At 33.4% G+C, this 24,836-nt stretch overlaps 1 protein-coding gene and 1 pseudogene across 5 annotated transcripts; both read right to left on the reverse strand.

Annotated features, from left to right (window-relative positions):
- Positions 1 to 2,436: 2,436 nt before the first annotated feature.
- On the reverse strand, positions 2,437 to 4,625 carry LOC130961516 (pentatricopeptide repeat-containing protein At2g17525, mitochondrial-like; annotated as a pseudogene).
- Positions 4,626 to 5,130: 505 nt separating this feature from the next.
- LOC130961514 (disease resistance protein TAO1-like) lies at positions 5,131 to 16,417 on the reverse strand. Of its 5 annotated transcripts, XR_009079590.1 has the most exons (11): positions 15,745 to 16,417; positions 14,072 to 15,113; positions 13,220 to 13,677; positions 11,810 to 12,914; positions 11,287 to 11,565; positions 10,142 to 10,939; positions 9,194 to 9,655; positions 8,666 to 8,757; positions 5,765 to 6,045; positions 5,538 to 5,667; positions 5,131 to 5,242 (listed from the first exon to the last, which is right to left on the reverse strand). XR_009079590.1 is itself a non-coding variant. In XM_057887447.1 (9 exons), the coding sequence occupies exons 1-8, from the start codon at positions 16,197 to 16,199 to the stop codon at positions 8,713 to 8,715; spliced, it is 4,644 nt and encodes a 1,547-aa protein (XP_057743430.1). In that variant the 5' UTR covers positions 16,200 to 16,417; the 3' UTR covers positions 6,322 to 8,362; positions 8,666 to 8,712. The 5 variants fall into 5 exon arrangements, 2 of the variants coding, with proteins under 2 accessions (XP_057743429.1, XP_057743430.1); XR_009079589.1 differs by lacking the exon at positions 5,131 to 5,242 and having other exon boundaries at positions 5,419 to 5,667; XR_009079588.1 differs by lacking the exons at positions 5,131 to 5,242; positions 5,538 to 5,667; positions 5,765 to 6,045 and adding an exon at positions 6,322 to 8,362 and having other exon boundaries at positions 8,646 to 8,757.
- Positions 16,418 to 24,836: the final 8,419 nt, after the last annotated feature.

Here is a 24,836-nt window from a genome sequence, read left to right on the forward strand (position 1 = left end):
GATTATACACACAGTAAATAAGATTTACAATTTTCTCAAATTGTTATAGTTTCTAGTTACTTTGTAGGTATAATGTTGCTTAAAGTAAATAAATACATGCAAATTAGATAAAATTAAGTTGAATTATATACAAGTAAGAATCTCGTATGCTTTTACATAGGAATGAATTAAAGAAAATGAATTTTAGTATGCATTTGCTAAATTTAGATTTTAAACGTTGCACAAAAAATTTACATCTTTAAGCAACTTTTGAAGATAGGAGGGGAATAGAAAAATGCTCAAAATACCAAGTGATCCGTTAGCTATAACCAAGATCAATCACATCTTTATACAAATATTTATATGTAAATTTAATGACTAATTATGTATATATAGCATTTTGGTAAAGATAATCTTAGACACTATATAAATAATTATAGATTTACGATGTATATTTTTGTGATTAAATTTTTATTATTTCAAAAAATATTTTTCTATTCATATTCATAATTATGTATTTTAATTTATTTTATAATATTTATTAATCGCTACTGTTATTTATTTGAGTCCGCGGGTCTCATTCTCATTATATAGAAAGCATCAAACATAATTTAAACGCAGAATAGTAAAATGCTATAAAGATCAGAGATCTGCAGTGTCTCCTTTATAGTCCTTATTATGCAGAATTTAATCTTCATTGGGTGGAAAAGTTTAGACTATTAATCAGAGATGGCTTGAGCAAGATTTATTTTATTCTCCCATTAAAGCGCTACTTAATAGCATCCTAAAATAGTAGCAGTTAATTTGGTGCAAAATAGTAGCAACACTCCAAGATAAACTTAAAGGTAGTAACTGATAGCATACATAGAGTATAGGAGTCAAATAGAAAACATATATTAATCAGGTCCATGAAGTGCAATTTTGCTTTAAAAGCTCTATCAAATTCAGCCTGCAAGATAACATGGACATAAATAAATTTTATATTTCAAAATAATGTTTATAGATACTTAGACTATTAGCACTTACTTTTTCATCTCCACCATGAACAGTGAAATTTGCATCTGCTACCATATTATCACCAGAAACAATACCTTCACCTTGTTGCTCTCTGGTTTGGTCAACTTGTTAAGCATATATGAGATAAACTGGTCTTCTTCATTGTGAATCCTAACCCAGCAACAACAATCTGCACTTTGTCACCAGCTTCAAGGTTTGATATTACTTTCTGCCATTCCTCATCTCTAAGTGAAGCCAGTATATCTCCATCGTAGACATAAGAGATGGTCTTCGTGTGATTTATGATAAACAGATTTTCGACAATAGGGCCTTGTGATGGTACATTGTTTGGGGAAGAAGAATAGACTATTCATAACAACATTGTCTTTAACTTCCACCCATTCACTTGAGGGACATGGAAAGTTACAAAAGAATCTTCACCAACTAATGTTAACCAATCAGGATTCCTATTGCCAGGAAGAAAACAATCTCGAGTTACTCTAGCACTAAATTTCTGCATAGAAGAGTGCTGCCAGCAACTTTTGTGATTTGTAGCCATCAAGTAGCCATTAATGATGATTCTAATGGTGTGAGATTTCATCCAATGACTCACTTTTTTTTGCTGGTTACATGCTGGCCAGAATTTAATAAAGTTGTTGGCCCCTAGACTTTTCCTTTTGGATAATGGAAACATTCTTTAGTTTTGGAATTTTAAGTGTTATGCCTAAATCTCATACAGTTTAGTTTTAATCAGGTGAACAAGTTGATAGAATAAATAGAGAGACAAACCTACAAATATTCTCTCTAAGTACCTCTGTGACTGAACAATTCATTCCCTTTTGGATTAAAATTGAATTCAAGAAATTTTCTGATTCAATGATGTCACCTTCACTAAAACAACCATGTATTGATGAGGTACTCCCTCTTGAGATATTTGATGCACCTGATGTTACTACAATTTCATTGCATTTTGTGACATTAAAAGTATTATGGATCTAGATAAAAATGCATCTCGATAACATCAAAACCAATAAACAAAAAATGCTATTGATTGCATAAAAAATGATGCAATAATTTTAAACCACTAGAGGAAAGATCTTTTTTTGAATTATCTTTTTTTAAAAGATCTTATGAAAAAGTAAAAGTAATTTTATGTTTGGATATCTCATACAAAAAGATCTTTTTATTTATCAATTATATTTGGGTATAACAATATAAAAGTACTTTTTTGTTTATTTATTACATGAAAAACATCTTTTTTTTAAAAGAAAAAAGATCTTTTAAAAAAAGATGTAAATTATAGCTTCTCAAAAAAGATCTTTTTTTAATTTTTCTAGTGCTTTTACTTTTACTACTAAAAATTTGCCAAACACGCTAAAAAATAAAAAAAGATCTTTTTTTTTTCATTAAAAAAAGATATTTTTTATCAGAATAATGGCGTCCAAACAAGCACAAATAGTACTATAGTAGGTCATGTACGTTGATCATATTCTTATTCTTGAAATAATTTTCTTGGCTTAGATTCAATAGCAGTGAATTCCAAATAAAATAGTTAGGAATGATGCCTTTTTCTACCATTTCTAGGAAGAGTTGCAAGGCTTTCTGAAGATCACCCTTCTTACATGTAACATTAATCAAAGGACCATAAGTTTCTGCATTGGTTTCACACTCTCTTGCAGTGATATCTTCCATGAACTTCAATGCACTTTCAACTTTTTCTTGTCTGCAAAAACCTGCAATGATTGCATTAAATGTAGATGGAACTGGAAAGCAGTTATTGGCAGTCATTTCATTCATAAGCTCAACCGCTTCTCGGATGCAACCGTCTTCAGATAATCTGCGAACTAGGCAATCATAAACTAGAATACTTGGAACTCCACCTTCATCAATCATCTGATCATAGACCCTCTTTGCATCCTCAATACTCCCCTGCTTACAATGTTTGAAAATCGTCATGCTTCTGTCAACAGCTCTTGGAAACATCTTTCCTAACTTTGTTAGAAATTCAACTGCTTCATCAAAACGGTTCTGCTTGAATAGACCATATATTATGCTATTATAAGGACTAATGTGCCCTCTAGAGCCTTCTTTGCTTTCCTCCATCAGCTCCAAAATTGAAAAACCTTCATTGATTCTTCCTTTTGAACACAACCCTCTAATTATCGTGTCGAATGTAGCAAAGTTCCATTTGATCCCATCTATTTTCATGTCATTAAAAAGATCCAAGGCCAAATCTAACATCCCAGAATAACAAAAACCAGATATGAGTATGTTATAAGTGTCTACATTTGGAAGACACCCTCTACTCTCCATTTGCTTCAGGAAATGAATCCCAAGTTTTGCTTTCCCTACTCCACAAAACCCCTTTATCAAGGTGTTATAAGCCACAACATCAAGTGAAGCCCCCATGCACTCAACTCTGTCCAAAACCTCAGCAGCCTCCGTTAAACGGCCGGCCTTGCAAAGACCTTCCACAACCTTAGTCACGGAGACAATATCAGGAACAAAATCCATGGCAAAGCTCTTCTCCAGCATCACTAAAGCCTGAACTAAATTCTCCTCTTTGCAATACCCGGATATTAAAATGTTAAACGTGACATCATTCGGTTCCACCATCTCATACATCAAGCTTCTAGCCCTCCCAACTTTTCCATTTCTACAAAGTGCATGAAGCAAGGTGTTGTAAATCAGTGTTTGGTGTGACCCCTCTACTAGACTTTATCATTTGCAAGAGCTTAAAGCCCTCACCAATCCTATTGGTCAAGCAGAGCCCTTTCATCAAGATCCCAAAAGTATAATCATCCCCGACTACCCCGACTCCATCATACTCTTCCTATAAAACTCCCTAGCTATGTCAATGTCCTCCTTCACAAGGACATCAAGAATGGAGTTGTATATCTTCAAGGAAGGGCTGCTATGAAACTTGTACACCAAGTCCAGGACCTTGATGACTGCACGAGTCATGCTGGCACGGCCGAACCCCCGGACAATTGTGACGAAGATTTCATTGCCAGGAGGGGTGCCGATTGAGTCAGACATTTCGTCGAGCAGTTGCTTAACATTGTCGAAACGGCGGAAAGTACATAGCTTATGGATCAAGGCACGGTATGTGGATTGAGAGTGGGTGAAGTTGGGTAGTGAGGAGGCCCATCTGAAAGTTTCAATGGCCTTGGAAGCGGATTTCTGTTCAAGAATTAGGTGGCAGACATGGTCCTGTGATGGGGTAGCAGGAGCAGAAGCAGAAGAAGTTGATGAAAGTGAACGAATTTGGAAGGTGAGAAAACGCATGAGAGTGAAAGATTTGGATAATATAGAATTTTGCAATGCGTTGTAGAGCTTTGGGGGCGGCATTATTTGAAAGGGCCAACAAAATTTACAAAAGGTTTTACCTTTCAAGTAAATGAATCTGTTTCTGGAAATGGGTTATGTAAAGATAGTAACTTTGATTTGATTATAATGGTTTTAACTTGGTCCATGAAAATCCCATTTACGCAATGGCCTAAAGTGTTAGATCCAAGATTGTACGATGTTGTAATGAACTAATTACCATAGTTGTCAGAATCAAATCGATGATTGAATCGGTTAAATTATTGGTTGATCGAATCGGTCATATTATTGGTTTATTGGTTTAACCACTAATCACTGGTTGAACCAATAAAATCAATCCTACATAAATAAAAAATATAAAATAATCAATCAACAACTATTAAACCTAAATTAATATAAAATACATGACAACAATCAATTATCAATTTCTAAAAATACCTAATAGAAAAATTTCAATTAGCATTAAACTTACATTAAAACAATTAAATAAGAATAACAATCAAATATTAAACCTAGGGGTACGCGGATCGAATATGGCCGAAAATTCGATCCGATCTGCACAATTCCCATCGGATCGCATCGGATATGATATCCGCATTTTTTTAGTGTCGGATCGAATATCGGATATATCCGCATAATTGAACCTTTTCTTTTTAATCATATTTCTATGTAAAAAATTCAATAAAAATATTTCTTTCACACCTTTTAAACTTATTTATTCCTAAATAACAAAAATAAAATAATACAATATATAAATAATAATTACTAACTAAAACATACAAATAAGTAAATATAATACCAAACATATATATATTTATTTATTTTAATTATTAATGTGCGGATCTGCAGATCGGATCGTATCCACAATTTTCGGATCGAATGCGGATATTTACCGCGAATCTGCAGATACTATCCGATACATAAACCCCCCTAATTAAACCTACATTAAAACAATATCAATCAAGTATTAAACCTACATTAAAACAGCAATAATCAAGCATTAAAATAGCAACAATCAACGACAACAATCAAGTATTCTATACAAAATTCAATTAGCATCAAATTTCTATTTTAAACTTGCATTAACACAACAGCAACAATTTATACACAAATTCCAATTGCTTTCAAATTTGTTATCAAGTGTCATTCTATACAAATACAAATTCCAACTAACATCTCTTTATCTATTCTACACTCTACACTACATTGAAAAAAAAAATAAAATAAAAACTCACCTCTGCAGAAGTCCAGAAACATAACCAAAGCTTAGTGTTCCAATAAAATGTAGTATTTCGATCACAGAACAAAAGCCAGAAGAGGCACAAGGCAGAGATGGTCAAAATCAGCAAAAGATAACCATTGCAGCTGCATTAAAACAAAATCAGCAGTAAAATCATCCAAATGGCCAAATCATTAAAAATTAATGATTGAATAACTAAAAAAAAATTGAAAAAAAACTCACCTTGATAACACAGAGAAGAGGGAGACAGACAACCGAGCCACGGCCGGCGGCACAGCATAAGCACAACGGGACGCGTGCGGCAAGATAACACAGAGGAAGACGCGTGTGGCGCGGTGGCGCAGAGGAAGATGCGAGCAGCGCGGTGACGGGGCGGCGAGAGGAAAGAAATCAAGCTGAGGTGAAGCGACGACGCAGCAATGAGGAGGCTAAGGCGACGAGGTAGCAAGTCAGCGATGAGGAGGCTGAGGCGACGAGGAGGCAGAGGAGCGGCTCTGCGAAGACTGAGTGAAGTACAACTAATTTAATTAAATATAAAATAAAATTATTAAAAATTTAATATATAATTTAAATATTTAAATTTAATTATTTTTAAGATGATAAAATTTAAAATTTTATAATTTTACTTAATAAATTACTCATTAATTTATTATTAAAAATTCACAAATAATTTTAATCATCAATATTTATAATTAAAAAAAATCGAAATGCTCATGCTCATGCTCGTAAATGACAAAAACATAATGTTTTACCACTAACAGTTATTTTAGTTTCATAAAAATTATAAAAAAATAATAACAGAATAAAAAAAATCAACAACAAAAATTAACAACTCTAGATTAAAAAAATCAGTATAAGCAACTCAGAATTTAAAAAATTCCAGCATAAACAATGGAGTGAAGCATACCATGGCACAATAACATCAACAACCAGAATTAACAAATCAGAAAAATCAGCATAAACAATTCAGAATCAGAATCATAGCATAAACAATTCAGAATCAGAAAAATTCCAACATAAATAATGTAGTGAAGCACTATACCATAGCATTATCAACAACTGAGAATTAGAAAAATCAGCAACCAGCAACTCAAAAATTAGAATAAATAAAATTAACAAAATAACCAAAAATAATTTTTGTGAAGTTTCTAGATGTTATATGCTCTATACGTTCCAGACAGGATCCAACCATTCTTAATTATCTTAATTTTTGTTAAAAATGTATAATTATTTATTTTAAAATTTGTAAAATATTTGTAACTTTATTCAACTTATATTTGAGTTTGTTGGTCTTGTTATCAGATTATTTTGGTCATGTCTCATTTTGGATTGTGACACAATTGGGAAGGTGATGATTTTGTTGACCTGGCTATTTATGCAAATGGAGGCATCGACAATGCTAAAAGCGACCAATTTGATGAAGCCAAACATAGCAGCAATGAGAACATGGACATCAGGATAACAAGGTCAACAAGGAGACAATGGGGCAAACCATTTTGGAACAAAAAAAGTAGAAGTTTGATGAATTTATCTCTCATTCCAATAAAGAGCTAATTAGGAGATATAAATCGTCTATATTTATGGTTTTAGAAACCCATAGTTTGTTCCAAAAAGTGTGGAATTTGGTTTCTGCAACTAAGCTCGCTGTCCACTTCATTGGTTCTTTTTTTCAAGCAATTATTGTTGAATTTGATTCCGTTCCATTGAAGTGGTTATGTCCAACCGGTAATGGAAATCCAATCCCTCAAGTAAGAGAGCATTTATGGCAACATTGAAGTGGTTCCAAGCAGTATCGGTTTCTCATCATGGTTTTTACTTCTTGAAGATGGATCCAGGTCTACTGAATCTGAAGACTTAGGGAGAGAAGCCAATCTTTTCTTCCAACAATTATTCTCATCAATTGAACCGATTGATTTACAAGTCTTGGCAGAGCAGCAACTCCCTCCAATTGGTTGTAGAAATCTTCTTAAAAATGTTTCTAAAGATAAGGTGAGAACAACTATTATGAAAATGGGATCTTTCAAGGCACCAGAAAGAGCCAGATGGGTTCCAATTCCATCATGAGATTAATCAGAGGAACTGGGAGATGCAGCTAAGTGTTAACTATTTAACTGGCTGGATGGCAAATGATGCATTAAAACAGCAGAGGGGCTATATAAGATGGTTAGAGCCTGAGCATCAGGTGCAACATATTTGGTATCACAAGACTTAAGATAGATTATATATCTATCAATTTCTTTTTTTAATTTGTTGTACACCTAAAAAAAGAAATACCAACAGAAAGAGCTGATTAATGTAATTTTAATTTTAAGCAGGTGACATTGTCAACTATAGGTTAAATTATTAGTACTTCAAAGGTTCAAATGTTTTCCATCATATTACCTTTAGTGAGAACTAATTTGGCTCAAGATTCACAATTTGTCAACTAAAATGATTCATTCATATATTATAAGTTTACAGGGACTAATTAGAGCTTTTTCAACCAAGAAGAAAATGTTTTTTTTTTATCTTTTTTTATGTTTTATTTATTTATTTATTTTTTGCTATGGTTTTTGAACTATATACATTATTTATAGAGCCTCGGATCATAATCTAAATATGAATAGTAAAATGCTATACATAGATATGCACAATCTCCTTTATACTCATTTCGTATGTAGAACTCAATCTTCTTAGGTGGAAAAGTTTAGATTATAAATCAGACATGGCTTGAATAAGATCTTTTGATTCCATCATTAAAATGTATTCTACTACTTAATAGCATTCTAAAAGTCATGTGCACCTCTTGTTGCATCCTCTCTGGAGCCAATACTTACATCCCTGTCATCAATTTCACATTACATAAACAGTTTGTGTAAAGTTGGGTACCAGAAAAAGTGAATGACTTACATGAATTATTAACTTGGTGCCTGATAAATTAAAACCATTTAATGATATAGATTTAATAGAAATCAATAAGCATAAAATTTTACTAAAACCTTTAAGAGTATCGTGCATTGAACCATTGTTCGGGGAAAAGTATGTGCAGAAGTTTTTTGAAAAATGATATCTGAGGTTAGAAGGAAAACTTATAATTAGATCTAGGCAACAAATTAAATCTTACCTTTCTTAGCCTACACTTACCCACAGTTTCAACTCAAATTGACAAGTCACACAATACTCTTTGGTGATCATACTCTCTGGAGTTTTCGTTTTCCAAGTGACTTCAAATTTTTCTGAAAAAATATATGAACATTAGTTTTATACACAGATCAGCAGAGAAAATGAACAAAAAGTAAGCATACAAATGGAGAGAAATTAAAAGAGGAAAGAACTAATGTGTGATTGAATATGAAGTTTCAATAATTGCATACTTGCTTTATAGTATAGATGAGTAATAGCACACTATATAAGGTGGCAAAAGGAAGAAATGTGCTTTTACATTTCTAAACAAGAAAGACTTTCTAAATGTTGATAATTTCACAGCACTTAATTTGAAGTTCAAAATAGTAGAACCACTCCTGATAAACTTAAAGATAGTAACATAAAGTATAGGAGTCAAATATAAAACAGATATTAAAAGCTCTATCAAATTCAGCCTGCAACATAATATGGACATAAATTTCATATTTTAAAATAACGTTTCTAGATACCTTGAGAATTAGCACTTACTTTTTCATCTCCACCATGAACAGTGACATTTCCATCTGCTACCATATCATCACCACAAACAATATCAATTGGTTCACCATATATGAGATAAACTACTATCTTCTTCACTATGATTCCTAACCTAGCTACAACAACAATCTGTACTTTGTCTCCAGCTTCAAGGTTTGAAATCACTTTATGCCATTCCTCTTCTCTAAGTGAAGCCAATGTATCTCCATTGTAGAGATAATGAGTGGTCTTTGTGAGATTTATGATAAACAGATTTTTAATAATATGGCCTTCAGATGCTTTGATGCTTGGAGATGAAGAGTAGGAGACACACAACATCATTGTTTTTAACTTGCATCCATTCACATGAGGGACATCGAAAATTACAGAAGAACCTTCTCCACTGAATGTTAACCAATCAGGATTCTTATTGCCAGGAAGCAGACATTCTCCAGGTACTCTGGCATTAAAATTCTGCATAATCAAAACATACTTTAGTATTCGAAGTTTAAGTATTAGTTGTAATTTTCATGAGTTAACTTTGAATAAGTGAATAATATATATTTGTATGAGCAAAACATCAAAATAGTATCCTAAGGATTTTGATGTTGACAAAATAGGCTACAAAATAACAAAAGAAAAAGTTTCTTGTGGCATCGAAAATCTTTGAGTTACAATTCTGGTGGTGGTTTACTCATTTATAATTAGACCTGTAAATTCATGGACCTTAAAAGGTGATCCAATGGTTATAGAAAATAATTTAATATATGGCTGAGCTTTAGCATGTATGAATTTCAATGGTCAGCATTTCCAACAATATTTTGAAATACCTAAAAAAATTTTAAAAAAGCAAAGAAATTATAAACTATTTTGATGATATACAACCATTTTAGCATATTTCTATCTCAAGAGTTACAAAAACAAAGAAAAGAAAATGATAGAACAAAGATATAGACAAACCTGCAAAATATTCTCTCTGAGTACCTTTGTGACAGAACAATTCATTCCCATTTGGATTAAAATTGAATTCAAGGAATTTTCTGATTCAGTAACATCACCTTCACTGCAACAACCAACTGATGATGCACATGATGATACTATCATTTCATTGCAGTTTGTGACATTACAAGTATCTGAAACTACATCTCCCGTTATTTGGAGTTGTGAGCTACACTCCATCCTAACATTCTGAACCTGTGGAAGCTCTCTGATAATGGAGGATAGGCCTTGAGAATTTCTATTTGGGACTATTAAGGAAACAAGATTTGACAAGTCCAGAAGTGTTTGCACTTGGCGTGAGAAATTATTTGTTGGAGAGGTCCAAGACCAAATGATTGAAGGAAACACATTGCGCGATAATCCTTCAAAGTCACACAAAGAAATATACACAATGCTCTTTAATCTTAGTAGTGCATGAGGCACTTGTGTTATGGCAGTTTTATCTGCCATCAAAGTTGTTAATGATTCCATTTGTTCTATGTCTTCTTCTAACTTATCAATCAATGAACATCCTGATAGAATGAGAGTTTTGAGAGATTTCAACTTGTAGATGCTTCTTGGAAGTACACGAAGCCCCGAACACCCTTTCAAATTGATTAGAAGAACTTGCTTGAGATGCTCAATGGTATGAGAAACCGAAGTCAACTTTAGGCAATATTTGAGTATTAACTTTTCAAGATTGGGCATATTTGAAAAGTCAGGAGTTTGTGTCAAGTGTTGAGAATGACTAAGATTGAGAATTTTTAGATTCTTCATCATCTGCAAGAATTCTAAGGAGATGAATTCAAGAACTAAAAAAAAACTAGATTTGAAAATATGAAAATTCACTTGAATTGCTTTTAGAAATTTGTCAATAGGTATATACTTTTTTTTATAAGAATTTCATTAATATGAGAAAACAGAAATACAGAAAAGGTGGGGGAATAGGGTTCCCATATAAAAAAACAAAACACAAAACAAACACCTATAAGAATGCAAAGCTCTCCAATCTTTCAACATGTACAAAAAGATCATGAGCTTTGTTTTTCTCACTTGTTATTGAAGTTTTCTTTGTTTGAGGTTTGCCATATCCAACCACAAAAGTAAATAAAACTCAGAATTTATACCTGACCCTTCTTCCATACTAGGTCGAGTTTGCTATATTTGAAGTCAATGGCAACTAAATTTCCTTGATAAAAGTTCGCAGTTGTATATTCTGGAGGACATTCATGCCAGCACAACCATCGAAGATCTGTTGAAAGGTATTTAAAGTCTCCAACAAGTTGCACATTTGCAAACTGAAGCAATCTCAGTCTCTTCATCTCCTTAAATGCTTCTGTCTTTAACTTAGTTGGATTCAATGACTTTGGCAGGTTCAAAGCAAGTCCCTCAATACCTTTTGTTCCCTACAAATTATAGGAACCAAAAAGTAAAATTGCATTAAGGGTAGCTAAAAGAGCACTAAAAATCTGAAAAGATAGTCAAATAACTAAAACTCCAATCAGGTGGAATGATAAAAATTCAAGAGAATAGAATATAATTGAAGTTCCACTCCCTTGTTTGAAAATATAATTGAAAAGGATGAAACAAAAGTTTTCACAATATATCATTGTTGTTATATGAATTTGAAAACATACTTGAAATTCTTACCATGTCTTTTGATAATACATTAAGCACTTCATCTGGATTCCACAACCTACTGCGTTCCTCAGGTTTCATTGGCAAACTCTCGCGAATAATTTCTCTTCCCATGTCTCGCAGCAAACCATGCATGCCAAGTTTTCCCTTAGTGTCCACAGTAATAAGGCATCGTTCCATAAGAACATTCATTCCAATTTCAGCTGAATGCCCGCAGCCATTTAATATATCAATTACATCATTTTTATCCATTCCAATAAAGAAAAATGCTACATCAAGAAATATTTCTCTATCCCTGTCATCACTCAGACCATCAAAACTTATTTTAAGCTTCTTCTGTACATCATTGTTTGGAATAGTTTTGAGTTTATTCAAAACACTCCTCCATTCATATACTTTCCTATTAAACAGATGTGACCCAATTACCTCAAGAGCCAGTGGCAATCTCTCACAATATGAAACAACTTCATTAGCAAGTGAAGCGAACTCCTCTTTTGGACACGGTTCTTTGAATGCATGCCAGCTAAAAAGTTCAATGGATTCTTTGTCATTTAACTCTTTCATACTATATAACTTGTCAATTCTAAGACAACGTAGAAGATGCTCGTCTCTTGTTGTGATGATTATTATGCTACCGGGACAGAACCATTTACGGCTTGCAGCTAAAGAATTTAGCTGCTCCAATTTGTCCACATCATCAAGTACAAGAAGTATCCTTTTCTGGCCAAGTCTTCTCTCTAATATTGATTTTCCAGATTCAGTGTTTTCAATCTTTATTTTCGTTGTCTTGTAGATAGCAGAAAGAAGTTGTTGTTGTAAATGAAGAATTCCATTATCTTGATCCCAAACTTCTCTTATATTTAGGAGGAAACACCGACCTTCAAACTCACGGAAAATTTTATTATAAACCGCTTTGGCAATGGTTGTTTTACCACTCCCTCCCATGCCCCATATACCAAGTAGTAGAGGATTTTCTTGTTGCTGGTCTTTTAATAGTTGAATCACCTCTTCAACACGAGATTCAACACCTACGGGATGATTAGCAACGAACAATTCCTTCATTTCCAGCATATGAGTAACTTGTTCAACAATGTTCTTAATATCCTCACTTTCATTCCTGCACCGTAGGCACTAGAGATTATACACACAGTAATTGAAGATTTACAACTTTCTCAAGGTGTTTTAGTTTCATTCTAAGTATAACGTTGCTTAAAGTAAATAAACACACGCAAGTTAGACAAAATTAAGTTGAATTATAGCAGTAAGAATTTCATATGCTTTTATATCGGAAGAAATTTTAAAGAAAAAGAATCTTAGTATGCAATTCCTAAATTTAGAATTTGTCCAAACTTTATATATTTAAACACCTGTAGATAGAATAGAGAGATTCTTGCAAAATATGAAGGATATTAATTAATTTACTTGGATTTTCGGATGACAAACCCTGCAATGCACCCAACTTCACGGAGTGCTTTCCTCCAACTCTGCTCCTTGCCTTTTATTTTATCCGGGTATCTTCTCATAAGATTATCAAAAGCTTGTCCAAACTTACCAGTCTGATTTCGCACTTCCGAGGGATCTATATGGTAGAATACTGGCAGCACCTTTTGAGTTTTGTTTTTACAACATATCATGATGTCTTCCAACTCTTGCAAACACCATCTTGAAAATGCATAATTCGGTGACAGAATAATGATCGAAGTTTTAGACTCTCCAATTGCTTTCAGAAGCGAGATTGAGAGATTTTCCCCTCTTGCTAGCCCGTTTTCATCCTTGAAAACATAGATACCCGCATTTTCAAGAGATGCATAAAGATGTGAGATGAACTTTGAGCGAGTTTCTTTACCTCGAAAGCTCAAGAATACATCATATGGCCTTTGCTGCATAAGTTTTTAAATGTGAAAATAAAACACACTGAACTAACTTTTGGACAAGCATTAAATCTATGCAGCATACACTATAAACTGAATTAAAAGTTTTTTATTCCATAGTAGGATACATTCACCTTAATTAAAAGTTTTTTTAAGAATTTATTATATTAAAAAATTTATTTTTATTATTAATGAATTTATTTGGTAAAACGGGTGGCTGATTCCTGGCTGATTTTCAGTATGCACATTACATAATTATTAAAAATAGGGTGGAGAGGTGTGAAATTTCAGGATTAAGGGAGTTGCAATTTTTTTTTCTTTGTTATATTCCAAAAAGAGTTTCAAAAACAAATGGCAACTATAAATCAATTTATGTGCTCATAAACCATAACATCCTTCAAACCTGAGGTTCAATCGATGATTCCTTCATATACATTTCTCTTCCGATGTCTTGTAGCAAACGATTCATGCAAAGCTTGTCCTTGTCAAACCACACAAGACTATGCTCTTCAATCCCTTTAATTGCCCTCGATGCATCGTGATGTCCAGCTCCTTGTAATATCTGACATATATCATTTCGGTCCACTCCAATAAAGAGATGACTCAAATAAGCTAGTTCAAGAAATATTTTCTTTTCTTCAGATCCAACAGAATCTATGTTTTCTTTTAAAACCTGCCATACATCTTGAAAGGGTAATCTTTTGAAGCTGTCCAAAACATTCTCCCACTCTTCTATACTTTTTTCAGATACAGCAGAGCCAACACCCACAAGAGCCAGTGGCAGTCCATCAGAATATTCAATTGCTTTATTAATAAGACCAGAAAAACTTCTTTCAGGAGTGGCTTTGTTGAATGCGCTCCAACTAAAAAGCTCAACACATTCATTGTAGTCCATTTCTTTCACTCTATATATATGATTAACTCCAATCTCATGAAGTCGATCATGTTTAGTTCTTGTCGTGATGATTATTATACTCCCTGGACCAAAAATTTCACGAGTTACTGGCAAAAACCCCAGCTCCAGGTCACTTCTCACATTATCAACTATAAGAAGTACCTTTAAGCAACGAAGTCCTTCGCACCATAACTTTCTTGTTGAGTCAAAGTTATGCGCTTGTGTTTCATCTGGGTCTCTCAAAATGAAATGAAGCCGCCTCCTTGTATAATCCGCCACGCTATCCTGGATGTGTGGGACAAATGTCCTCACCTCGAAATTGTGGCTAATTTGATTGTAGAGGGCTTTGGCAATTGTAGTTTTACCTATTCCCGCCATTCCCCATATTGCTATTATGGGGACACCATCTGCTTTCTGATTGTTTAAGAGTTGAATCAAATCTTGCACACGAGACTCTACTCCCACCAGATGCTTTGCAATGAATAATTTCGTTGAATCTATCAAGGATGTAACACGTCCAACTATATGGCTCTCAACATTTCTGTTTTTCCTGAAAAAAATATAAATATAAAAAATAATCATTAACCGATAATACAAATGATTAGGGATATTAGTTAAGTTAGAAAGTTTGTTAGAAATATTGATAGCTGTCACTATGCTGTTAGGTAGTTATGCCATTGTTAAGTTAGTTAGCAGCACCCTAATCCCTCTATAAATACGAAGTACCCAACTTATATCAATCACTTTTCATCAACAGTCATCGTCAACAACAGATGAAAAATGTTAGGAGCCAACATTTTTTATCAATATTAGCCAATGCTTTGGGCCAACACTTTATTTTTAATTTTTTATACAATTAGAATTTAGGGTTTAGAATTTAGTCTATAATTATTAATTAGTCAAATTTTAACCAAAAAAAAAAATTGTTAGTCACGTGGTATTGCTTGTTTTACTAGTTCTCTCTATCTTTGTTTTCTCTCCCAACTCTCTTCAAACCATCTCTGTCTCTGGAACCTTCACAAACATTGATCAATATGCACATTTATCAGAGGAAGAGGATAAGAATTGAATGACAAAATCACGTTCCACTCTAGTCTCCAACAAGCCAAAGATACTCAAAAGGTCATGGCTGATCAAGAATAAAGATCAGAGCATTAAAAAACATGGGAGAATTTAATTACCAGATATCTGGAAGAAACCTGGGTAAAATGGAAGCAGCTTGTCGAAGGGCGGTCTCATAACTCAACATCCTATTTTCATCACTCGAGATTCCTTGCAGAGTCCGCGACAAAATCTCCCCAAAATAGCCGCTCAGGTTGCATACTTGGGAGGGATCTAAGCAATAGAACACGGGCACAACCTTCTGATCTTTCCTCCGATGACACTCCATTATTTTCACGAGTTCTTGCAAGTGCAAGGTTGATTCAGCATAAGCTATTGTGAAAACTATGATAGAAACTCTGCATCGTTCGATTGCGCCAGATAATAAAAGTTTATTAGTCTTGGGCTCGGTGCGGTCTGCTAAAACATGCAGTCCAACACTTTTGAGTGCATCATAGAGACCTGAAATAAAAGGATGAAGGAACTGCAATCCGGAACTAATGTACGCATCATATTCTTGGTTTTGGGAAGACATAGCAGCGACTGGTTAAAGGTGATGCTCTGACTCAAACATATACAAGCTGAGGCTTAGGAGGCTTATGGAGTTATGGAGGAGGCTGGAAGATGTTTTGTCAGTTCGTAGGAAGTTAGAGAAGAAGTAAACCGGGACCTGATACCTTCTTTGTGAAGCAAATCAAGTCAATGATAGTAGTCACTACTCACTATGACACGGTTCGGACTTGGGAATGCGATCCTGTCTCTGTAACACATTAATATTATATGTAAGCATTATGTATGATTGCATTATTTATTATTAAGGAGTGGTAGTGCCAAGCAACTTTTGTGATTTGTAACTATTAAGTAGGTATCAATGATGATTTTAATGGGGTGAGATTTTATCCAATAGTGTGAGATTGCTCACTTTTCATTTGCTAGTTACATGCTAGCTAGAATTTAATAAAGTTGTTTTTTCCTTTATTATTATTATTAGTACCGGTGTGTTACACATCCAAGTTTTATTGTCACCCAAGTTCAACCAAGTAGACCCAACATCAACAAAAATTACTCTCATTAAAAGAGCATGTATACGCGCTCAAAATCTCCAACGTTATTCTTCGCACTCTAAAATGAAAGACCGTTCTTCTTCTTCATCTTTTTCTTTCCTGATGCTGCGTCTTTTTTTTTTCTTTTCCTTTTTCGTTATTTTTCTCTTTTGTTATCGTCATCACCAACAACACCAACATTTTACTCACTTTTCATTTTTTATTCAATAATAACGATCTGTAATGAACTAATGCGTATTTATTTTTTATTAAGTTTTTAGATGTTATATGCTCTATATGTAACCGGCAAGATTCAACTATTCTTAATTATCTTAACTTTTGTTAATAATGTATAATTATTTATGAAGAAAATCTCATGCCCTAAGCTGTTCAAGCTGTGATGTTGATGGTTTGATGAATCAGAAAGGATTAAGAGAGGGAGAGAGATAGGTTCTTCTCATTATTGGAGAGAATGAAAAATCCCCCTTAGAAAAAATTTGTTGAGTTATTACACCTTATATACTATGTACCTTTTTTTTTTATGTACTCTCACTAAAAAATAATTACAATGGTAAACATATTATTGATAAAGAAATAATCTAGGTAACACCCTCCCGCAAGCTAGAATTGTGTAAATCTAACAATCCTAGCTTGGAAACATTGGCAAGAAAAGGACCCGGTGGCAGAGCTTTGGTAAGAAAATCAGCAAGTTGATCCTTGGAACGAACTGGCATAAGATGAATGAGACCAGACAAATGCTTTTCACGAACAATGTGGCAGTCCACTTCAATGTGTTTAGTTCTTTCATGAAAAATGGGATTATTGGCAATGTGAATGGCTGACTGGTTGTCACAGAATAGAGTGATAGACTTTTGAAGCGGCAAGCCAATGAAATCCATTAAGAAAGATAACCAACTAGCTTCACAAGTGGCAACAGCAAGAGACCTATATTCAGCTTCTGCAGAGGACTTGGCAACTGTGGTTTGCTTTTTACTCTTCCAGCTAATGAGCGAGTTCCCAAGCATGAAGCAATAACCGGAAATGGAGCGACGAGTATCGGCACAGGTAGCCCAGTCAGCATCGGCAAATCCAGTGAGATGCAGATTAGAAGTAGAGGAGAAGAAGAGACCAGTTGCAGGTCGGCCTTTTAAATATCGGAGTACACGAAAAGCAGCCTGTAGGTGAGAAGTTGTTGCACAGTCCAAAAATTGGCTCAAACGTCCCACAGCATAAGAGATATCGGGTCTAGTATTTGTGAGGTAAAGGAGTCGGCCGATGAGCTGTCTGTAAATAGTGTTGTCTGTCAAAATGGTTCCTGATTCCTTTGAAAGTTTCTGACTATAATCAAATGGAGTAGAGAGAGGCTTGCAATCTAGATAACCAAAATCTCTGAGAAGGTCCATGGTGTACTTCCGCTGATAAATGTGAATTCCAGAGTTAGAGCGTGCTACTTCCATTCCCAAGAAGTATTTGAGATCACCAAGATCCTTTATTTTGAATTTGTCATCCAAATCTTGCTTGATGGAATTGATTTCACCAATGTCATTCCCGGTTAAAACCAAGTCATCAACATATACTAGAATAGCAGTGAAGCTTTGAGATTGTTTCTTAATGAAGAGTGAATGATCATCAAAAAACTGCTTATAACCAGCATCCACAAGAGTCTGAGTGAGCTTAATGTTCCATTGCCTGCTTGCTTGCTTAAGCCCATATAGAGATTTTTGCAATTTACAAACCAAACCTGGTTGTGACACAGCCAAACCGGGTGGTATCTTCATATAAACTTCTTTGTCCAAATCTCCATGAAGGAAGGCAGTGTTGACATCCAGCTGTTTCAAATGCCATTTCTTTGCCGCTGCTAATGCTAACATTACTCGTAGGGTAGTCATTTTGACAACTGGACTAAAAGTATCACCATAATCTACTCCTTGCACTTGAGTGAATCCTTTTGCAACTAGCCTCGCTTTGTGCCTTTCTATGGTGCCATCGGGATTGAATTTTACCCGAAAAACCCATTTGCAACCCACAGCCTTCTTGTCTTTTGGGAGTTCAGTGAGACACCAAGTTCTATTCTGATCTAGAGCTATCAATTCATCTTGTATTGCCTTTCTCCAACATTCATGTGCAGCCGCTTCCTCATAAGTGCTAGGTTCTTGATTTGAGGTGATGGCTAGAGAAAGTGACTTATATTTCGGGGTTAGTTTATCATATGACAAGTGTTGTGAGATAGGATATAAAGAGTTAGAGTTGGAAACATTGCTAGAGTGAGCTGTGTGGGTTGTCATACAATGATAGTCCTTCAAATAAGCAGGCGGTTTCTTGACTCTTTCAGACTTTCTAGTAATGCAGTCATGTGTGATGTCAGAGTGTTGTGATGCAGGTGCATTATCAGTGTGTGGTGTGGTAATGGGTGCAATGGTGTGTGAGGAAATTGGTGAGTGCATTGAGCTTGAGAAATGTTCATTTGAATCTATGAGTGTGGTATGTGTGGGTGATTGCAAATGATGTGTGGATGGTGTATCATATTGAAAAAGATCAATGCATTGTGGAGTACGAATGGGCACTACAGAAATGTCAATGCTAGTGGAATGTAAAAATGGAAAATGAGTTTCATAAAAAATTACATTTCTAGATATGAAAATTTCCTTTTATTTTAAATCAATAAGTCGAAAACCCTTTGTTCCTAATTTAAAACCAAGAAAAGCTGTTTTTCTGGCTCTTGGGTCTAATTTTGTTCTTGAATTTGTTAATGTGGAGGCATATGCAAGAGAACCAAATACTCTTAAATATGAAAGGTCAGGTAAGTTGCCATACAAAAGCTTATAAGGACTAGCATTATTCAGGTTAGTGCTGGGCAGCCTATTAATTAGGTGAATGGCGTGAGCAACTGCGTATTGCCAAAAACAACGTGGAATTCCTGATTGAAATAGCAGTGCTCTAGCAACACCTAAAATATGCTGGTGTTTTCTCTCTACAATCCCGTTTTGCTCTGGTGTTTCTACACAAGAAGTTTGGTGTAAAATTCCAGTTGATGCAAAAAAGGATTTTAGAGTGAATTCTGGCCCATTGTCGGTCCTTATACACTTAACTTGTTTTTCAAAATGTACTCTGACGAAATTCACAAAATTAATAACCAATTGTGATGCTTCAGATTTGGTTTTCATAAAAAAAATCCAAGTGAATTTGCTCTTACCATCCACCACAGTCAAAAAATACCTATGTCCTTCATTGGAAGGGACAGAAATAGGACCCCAGATATCCATATGAACTAAATCAAAACAATCTTTTATTTTAGTTGTACTAAGATTAAAAGATAATTTCTTTTGTTTTGCAAAATGACATGAATCACAAGGAAAATTTGAAGCAATACTATCTATAAAAGGATAATGCTTCTTCAGAAAAATCAATTTATGCATGGGTATGTGTCCTAATCTAAGATGCCAAATGTTGTTGTGCTCACTGTGTGAAGGTGTGGTGGGATGAGTAGTAGTTGTAGTTACCGCCAATGAAGCTTGCTTTGTTGGAAGAGGGGGAAAATGAGAGAATTCTGGTTCTCTACTCATTGTATATAACCCTTCTATACACTCACCAATGCCAATCATTTTTGATGTGGATCTATCTTGTATCTCACAACACTTATCATTGATTAACAATTGACAATGTAAGTTTGAAGTTAACTTTGACACAGATATCAATTTAAAATCAAAAGAAGGAATGTATAAAACATTTTTGAGAAAAAAATTTTTAGAAAATGTGATTGTGCCAATGATGGTGCTAACAGTTTTGGTTCCATTTGACAATATCACATTGATTGGATCAATATTTTGAAAACTTGCAAAATCTTTTAAGTCAAAAGTCACATGATCTGTTGCACCGGAATCAATGATCCATAGTGCAGATTTTGGAGTGATAATGCTCATAATTCTCGCATTAAAATGTAATGCAATGGTTTTATCTGGAGTGGAAGTGTGAATGAAATTAGTCAAAATTTGATTTGCATTATGAGGTTGTTGCTGCACACTTTTGTAACAAGGCAAATCTTTGCTCTGGAGTGAATCCAGATCTTGATATTCCAATATTCTCTTGGAGACAATTGAGCTGGAATTGTTTGTCACTGAGTATATCATCATGCCCCTCAGTGATCACGTGATTGATGGTGGTGTTATGTTGCTGCCATTGGTAGAAGTGGGAGGAGTACCCATGCTTCTTATAGCATACATCTTCTGTGTGGCCTTGCTTGTTGCAATGAGAGCAAGCCAATGTGGCTCCACGACCTCTGCAATGGGAGGATCTGTTTGCCATATTTGCCATTTTGAGAAATCAATGAATCACAGAGTAATAGGGATTCAGATCTTCTTCCTTCCAACTCGTTGATCGGAACAGCTATGTTCACCAAGAAAGAATCTTGCGAAATAGCCTCTCATCAAACTCTATTGGATGAGTTTGAAGGAAGAGGTAAGAATGGAGGAAAGAAAATGTCGAAAGAAAAATTAGGGATAGAAAGAGAATGGCAAAATTGGATTCGCAACTTTTTTTTTTGATTCACAGCTTGGTTGCTCTCCACGCTCACCGCACCATGAAAAAAATCTCATGCCCTAAGCTGTTCAAGCTGTGATGTTGATAGTTTGATGAATCAGAAAGGATTAAGAGAGGGAGAGAGATAGGTTCTTCTCATTATTGGAGAGAATGAAAAATCCCCCTTAAAAAAAATTTGTTAAGTTATTACACCTTATATACTATGTACCTTTTTTTTATGTACTCTCACTAAAAAATAATTACAATAGTAAACCTATTATTGATAAAGAAATAATCTAGATAACAATTTATTTTAGAATTTATAAAATATTTATAACTTTTTTATTTAACTTATATATTTGAGTCCATTAGTTTTACTATGAAATTATTTTTCTGAGTATTAATCATAGCTCATTTTGGATTATGACACAATTGAGGAAGGTGATGAATTTGTTGACCTGGCTATTTATGCAAATGGAGGCATCGACAATGCTAAAAGCGACCAATTTGATGAAGCCAAGCATAGCAACAAGGAGACAATGGAGCAAACCATTTTGGAACAAAAAAGGTAGAAGTTTGATGAATTTATCTCTCATTCCAATAAAGAGCTAATTAGGAGATATAAACAGTCTATATTTATGGTTTTAGAAACCCATAGTTTGTTCCAAAAAGTGTGGAATTTGTTTTCTGACAACTGCAACTATGTTCAGGGACGGATCCAAAAATGATATTATGGGGGGCCAATAATACATATAATATTAAAAATTATGTAAAAAAAATAATATAATATAAGATGTATTATAAAAATATACTGATAGAGAATATATTTTAAAATAAAAAAATATGTGTATACTTTTTACTAACGAAGTGGTCGATTCTTCGTCGTATCATAAAATTCACCAATAATAGAATTTGTGTCAAATTTTTTAGTAATTTTCTTTTCAATATAATTAAAAGACAATTAGCAAGAAATTCATCTTTTATTTTGTTTCTAAATTATTTTTCACAATATTCATAGTTAAAAAAATATCTTAATTAAAAAATATCTTAATTGTAACAGTTGAAACAGAGAGAATTAATATTAAATGAATAAAAAAAGATGGCCACAAAAAAAAAGAATTCACTTTATGAGATTTGAAAATTTTTATTTAATTAAAAAATATTAGTAATAATATTTTTTCAAATTTCTTTAATATTATTACTTACTTTTTAAATATTAAAAATTATTAATATTTAAATTAAACTGGACTTTTATTTATACTAGATTAAATACTAAATAATTTTTTTTAAAAAATAAATTATACATAATAACTTATTACTATTAAAAAAAGTTGGGGGCCGAGGCCGCCACTCGCCCCCCTTATGTCCGTCCCTGACTATGCTCTTTGTCCACTTCATTGATTCTTTTTTTCAAGCAATTATTGTTGAATTTGAATCCGTTACATTGAAGTGGTTATGTCCAACCAGTAATGGAAATCCAAGCAAAGCTAGGGTGATTATTGGCTCAGGTTCCAAGCAGTATCGGTTTCCCATCATGGTTTTTACTTCTTGAAGATGGATCCTGATCTTCTGAATCTGAAGATTTAGGAAGAGAGGCCAATCTTTTCTTCCAACAATTATTCTCATCAATTGAACCGATTGATTTACAAGTCTTGGCAGAGCAGCAACTCCCCCAATTGGTTGTAGAAATCTTCTTAAAAATGTTTCTAAAGATAAGGTGAGAATAATTATTATGAAAATGGGATCTTTCAAGGCACCAGATAGAGCCAGATGGGTTCCAATTCCATCATGAGATTAATCAGAGGAACTGGGAGATTCAGCCAAGTGTAATTCAGATATCAGGTAACTATGTAACTGGCTGGATGGCAAATGATGCTTTAAAACAGCAGAGAGGTTATATAAGATGTTAGAGCCTGAGCATCAGGTGCAACATATTTGGTATCACAAGACTTAAGATAGATTATATATCCAGGGACGGATCCATTTATATGGGTGTGGGAGCAAATGCCTCTACTACAATTTAGAATTTTATTAAATAGTATATAATAATAATATTTATTTGTCTTCGCTAAATTATTAACTTTGACCCCATAATAATTTTTTATTCAACTTTCTACACTTGATATTAGATGTCCATTATAATGATCAATTTTTAAATTTAAATAAAATTGGTGTTCTTTCTTAGAAATTGACTAGAAAGAATATTATTTATTCATTTGTGTTTCTTCTTTTAAAATTAACTTTAGTTTTTTTCATAATAACTATATTAATTGAATGAATGTTTTCAACTATGAATATCATCAAGAGCTAATTGTATAAAAGTTGAGTTTTAAATAATTGTTTAACAACATATACAAAAAAAAAGATATTTTAATTATATTGTCAAGGTTTCAAAATATGAAATATGAAAAAATAAATTTTAAATTATATGTTATTATTTAAATTATTATTTTAGTATTTTAATTTGTAATTAGATATTTTGAAACATAATCATATTTTATAATAACAAAATATAATTATAACAATAATTATGCTACGTATACATAAAATAATCACTTGTACAGAATAAATCTTAAAATATAAATTTTGAAATATAAAATACATATTAAAAATAAGTTAAATGATATATGTATTTATACATAAATTTATAGTAGATTATTTAATAACTAATTTTTTATGTAAACATAATATTTTTATTATAAAATTTATTATAATGTTATGTATATTTCGCCCCCACTATCAAAATTTTATGGATCCGTTTATACAATGTGTATAAATGAGTTATAAAATGAACATCATTCATAATATTCAGAATAACCATCCGGATACTAAAGATAATAAACATCTCATGTCATAAAACTGATTTTGAGATTAACCAAGGATTGAACTATTGACCTTTCAGATCTAAAATTCTAATACCATGTCATGATACCACTCATCCTAGAAGCTTACGCTGATGGAAAAATGTAACACTAATGATTATATCTCTAATACTCCCTAAACCTCTGATGAGTTTGGAAAACTCTAATTTAAATTGGTGATGATCAAACATTATTAACAGCAAAATTATTAATCTAATTTTGATTCATATATGTTAATTAATTAATTTTACTGTGCAGGTATAAATTGAGCCGAAAAGAAAAGAAAAATATATCAAGCCCAATTGTATCAAAAATATTCAGCCTTGGTATTAAGACATTGTGATGACGTTGGCTGAAATCATATTTGGGCCAGAAATTGTTACTTAAGCCTAATTGGTTAAATCCATCAGCTTTGGTACAAAAATGGTTTAATATATGTAGCTGAATTTATGATGTGTTAAATGGGTCAGGATGAATTTTGTTGTTACAAGCCCAAAATTAAAATTTCTTGAAGGCAAGCATGATGGGTCCGAAACTAAATTTGAATGAAAGCAAGGTTTGCCTTCAACGGAACCCATTTCAAGCATGTGGTGGAACTCAAATATCATTAAAGTAAAATGAATACTTGCATGGAAACTATGAGAGAGAAAATGATTGATTAGATGGCTAGCCTTAATGAAGGCACGCTATTCAGCAAAGAGGAAAGCAAAAAGCAACTCACTTTTTATTATTTTATTCAAACTAAATTAATTG

Source organism: Arachis stenosperma, chromosome 2 (assembly GCF_014773155.1).
Source record: "Arachis stenosperma cultivar V10309 chromosome 2, arast.V10309.gnm1.PFL2, whole genome shotgun sequence".
In the NCBI taxonomy this organism is placed as follows: domain Eukaryota; kingdom Viridiplantae; phylum Streptophyta; class Magnoliopsida; order Fabales; family Fabaceae; genus Arachis; species Arachis stenosperma.

Coding starts and splice junctions, on each gene's coding strand:
- LOC130961514 (XM_057887446.1), bottom strand. CDS start 16,199: ATGTCTTCCCAAAACCAAGAATATGATGCGTACATTAGTTCCGGATTG. Junction 10,940..11,286: donor TAGTATGGAAGAAGGGTCAG/GTATAAATTCTG, acceptor GAATTCTTGCAG/ATGATGAAGAATCTAAAAAT. Junction 8,758..9,193: donor TTCATGGTGGAGATGAAAAA/GTAAGTGCTAAT, acceptor ATATTTTTTCAG/AAAAATTTGAAGTCACTTGG.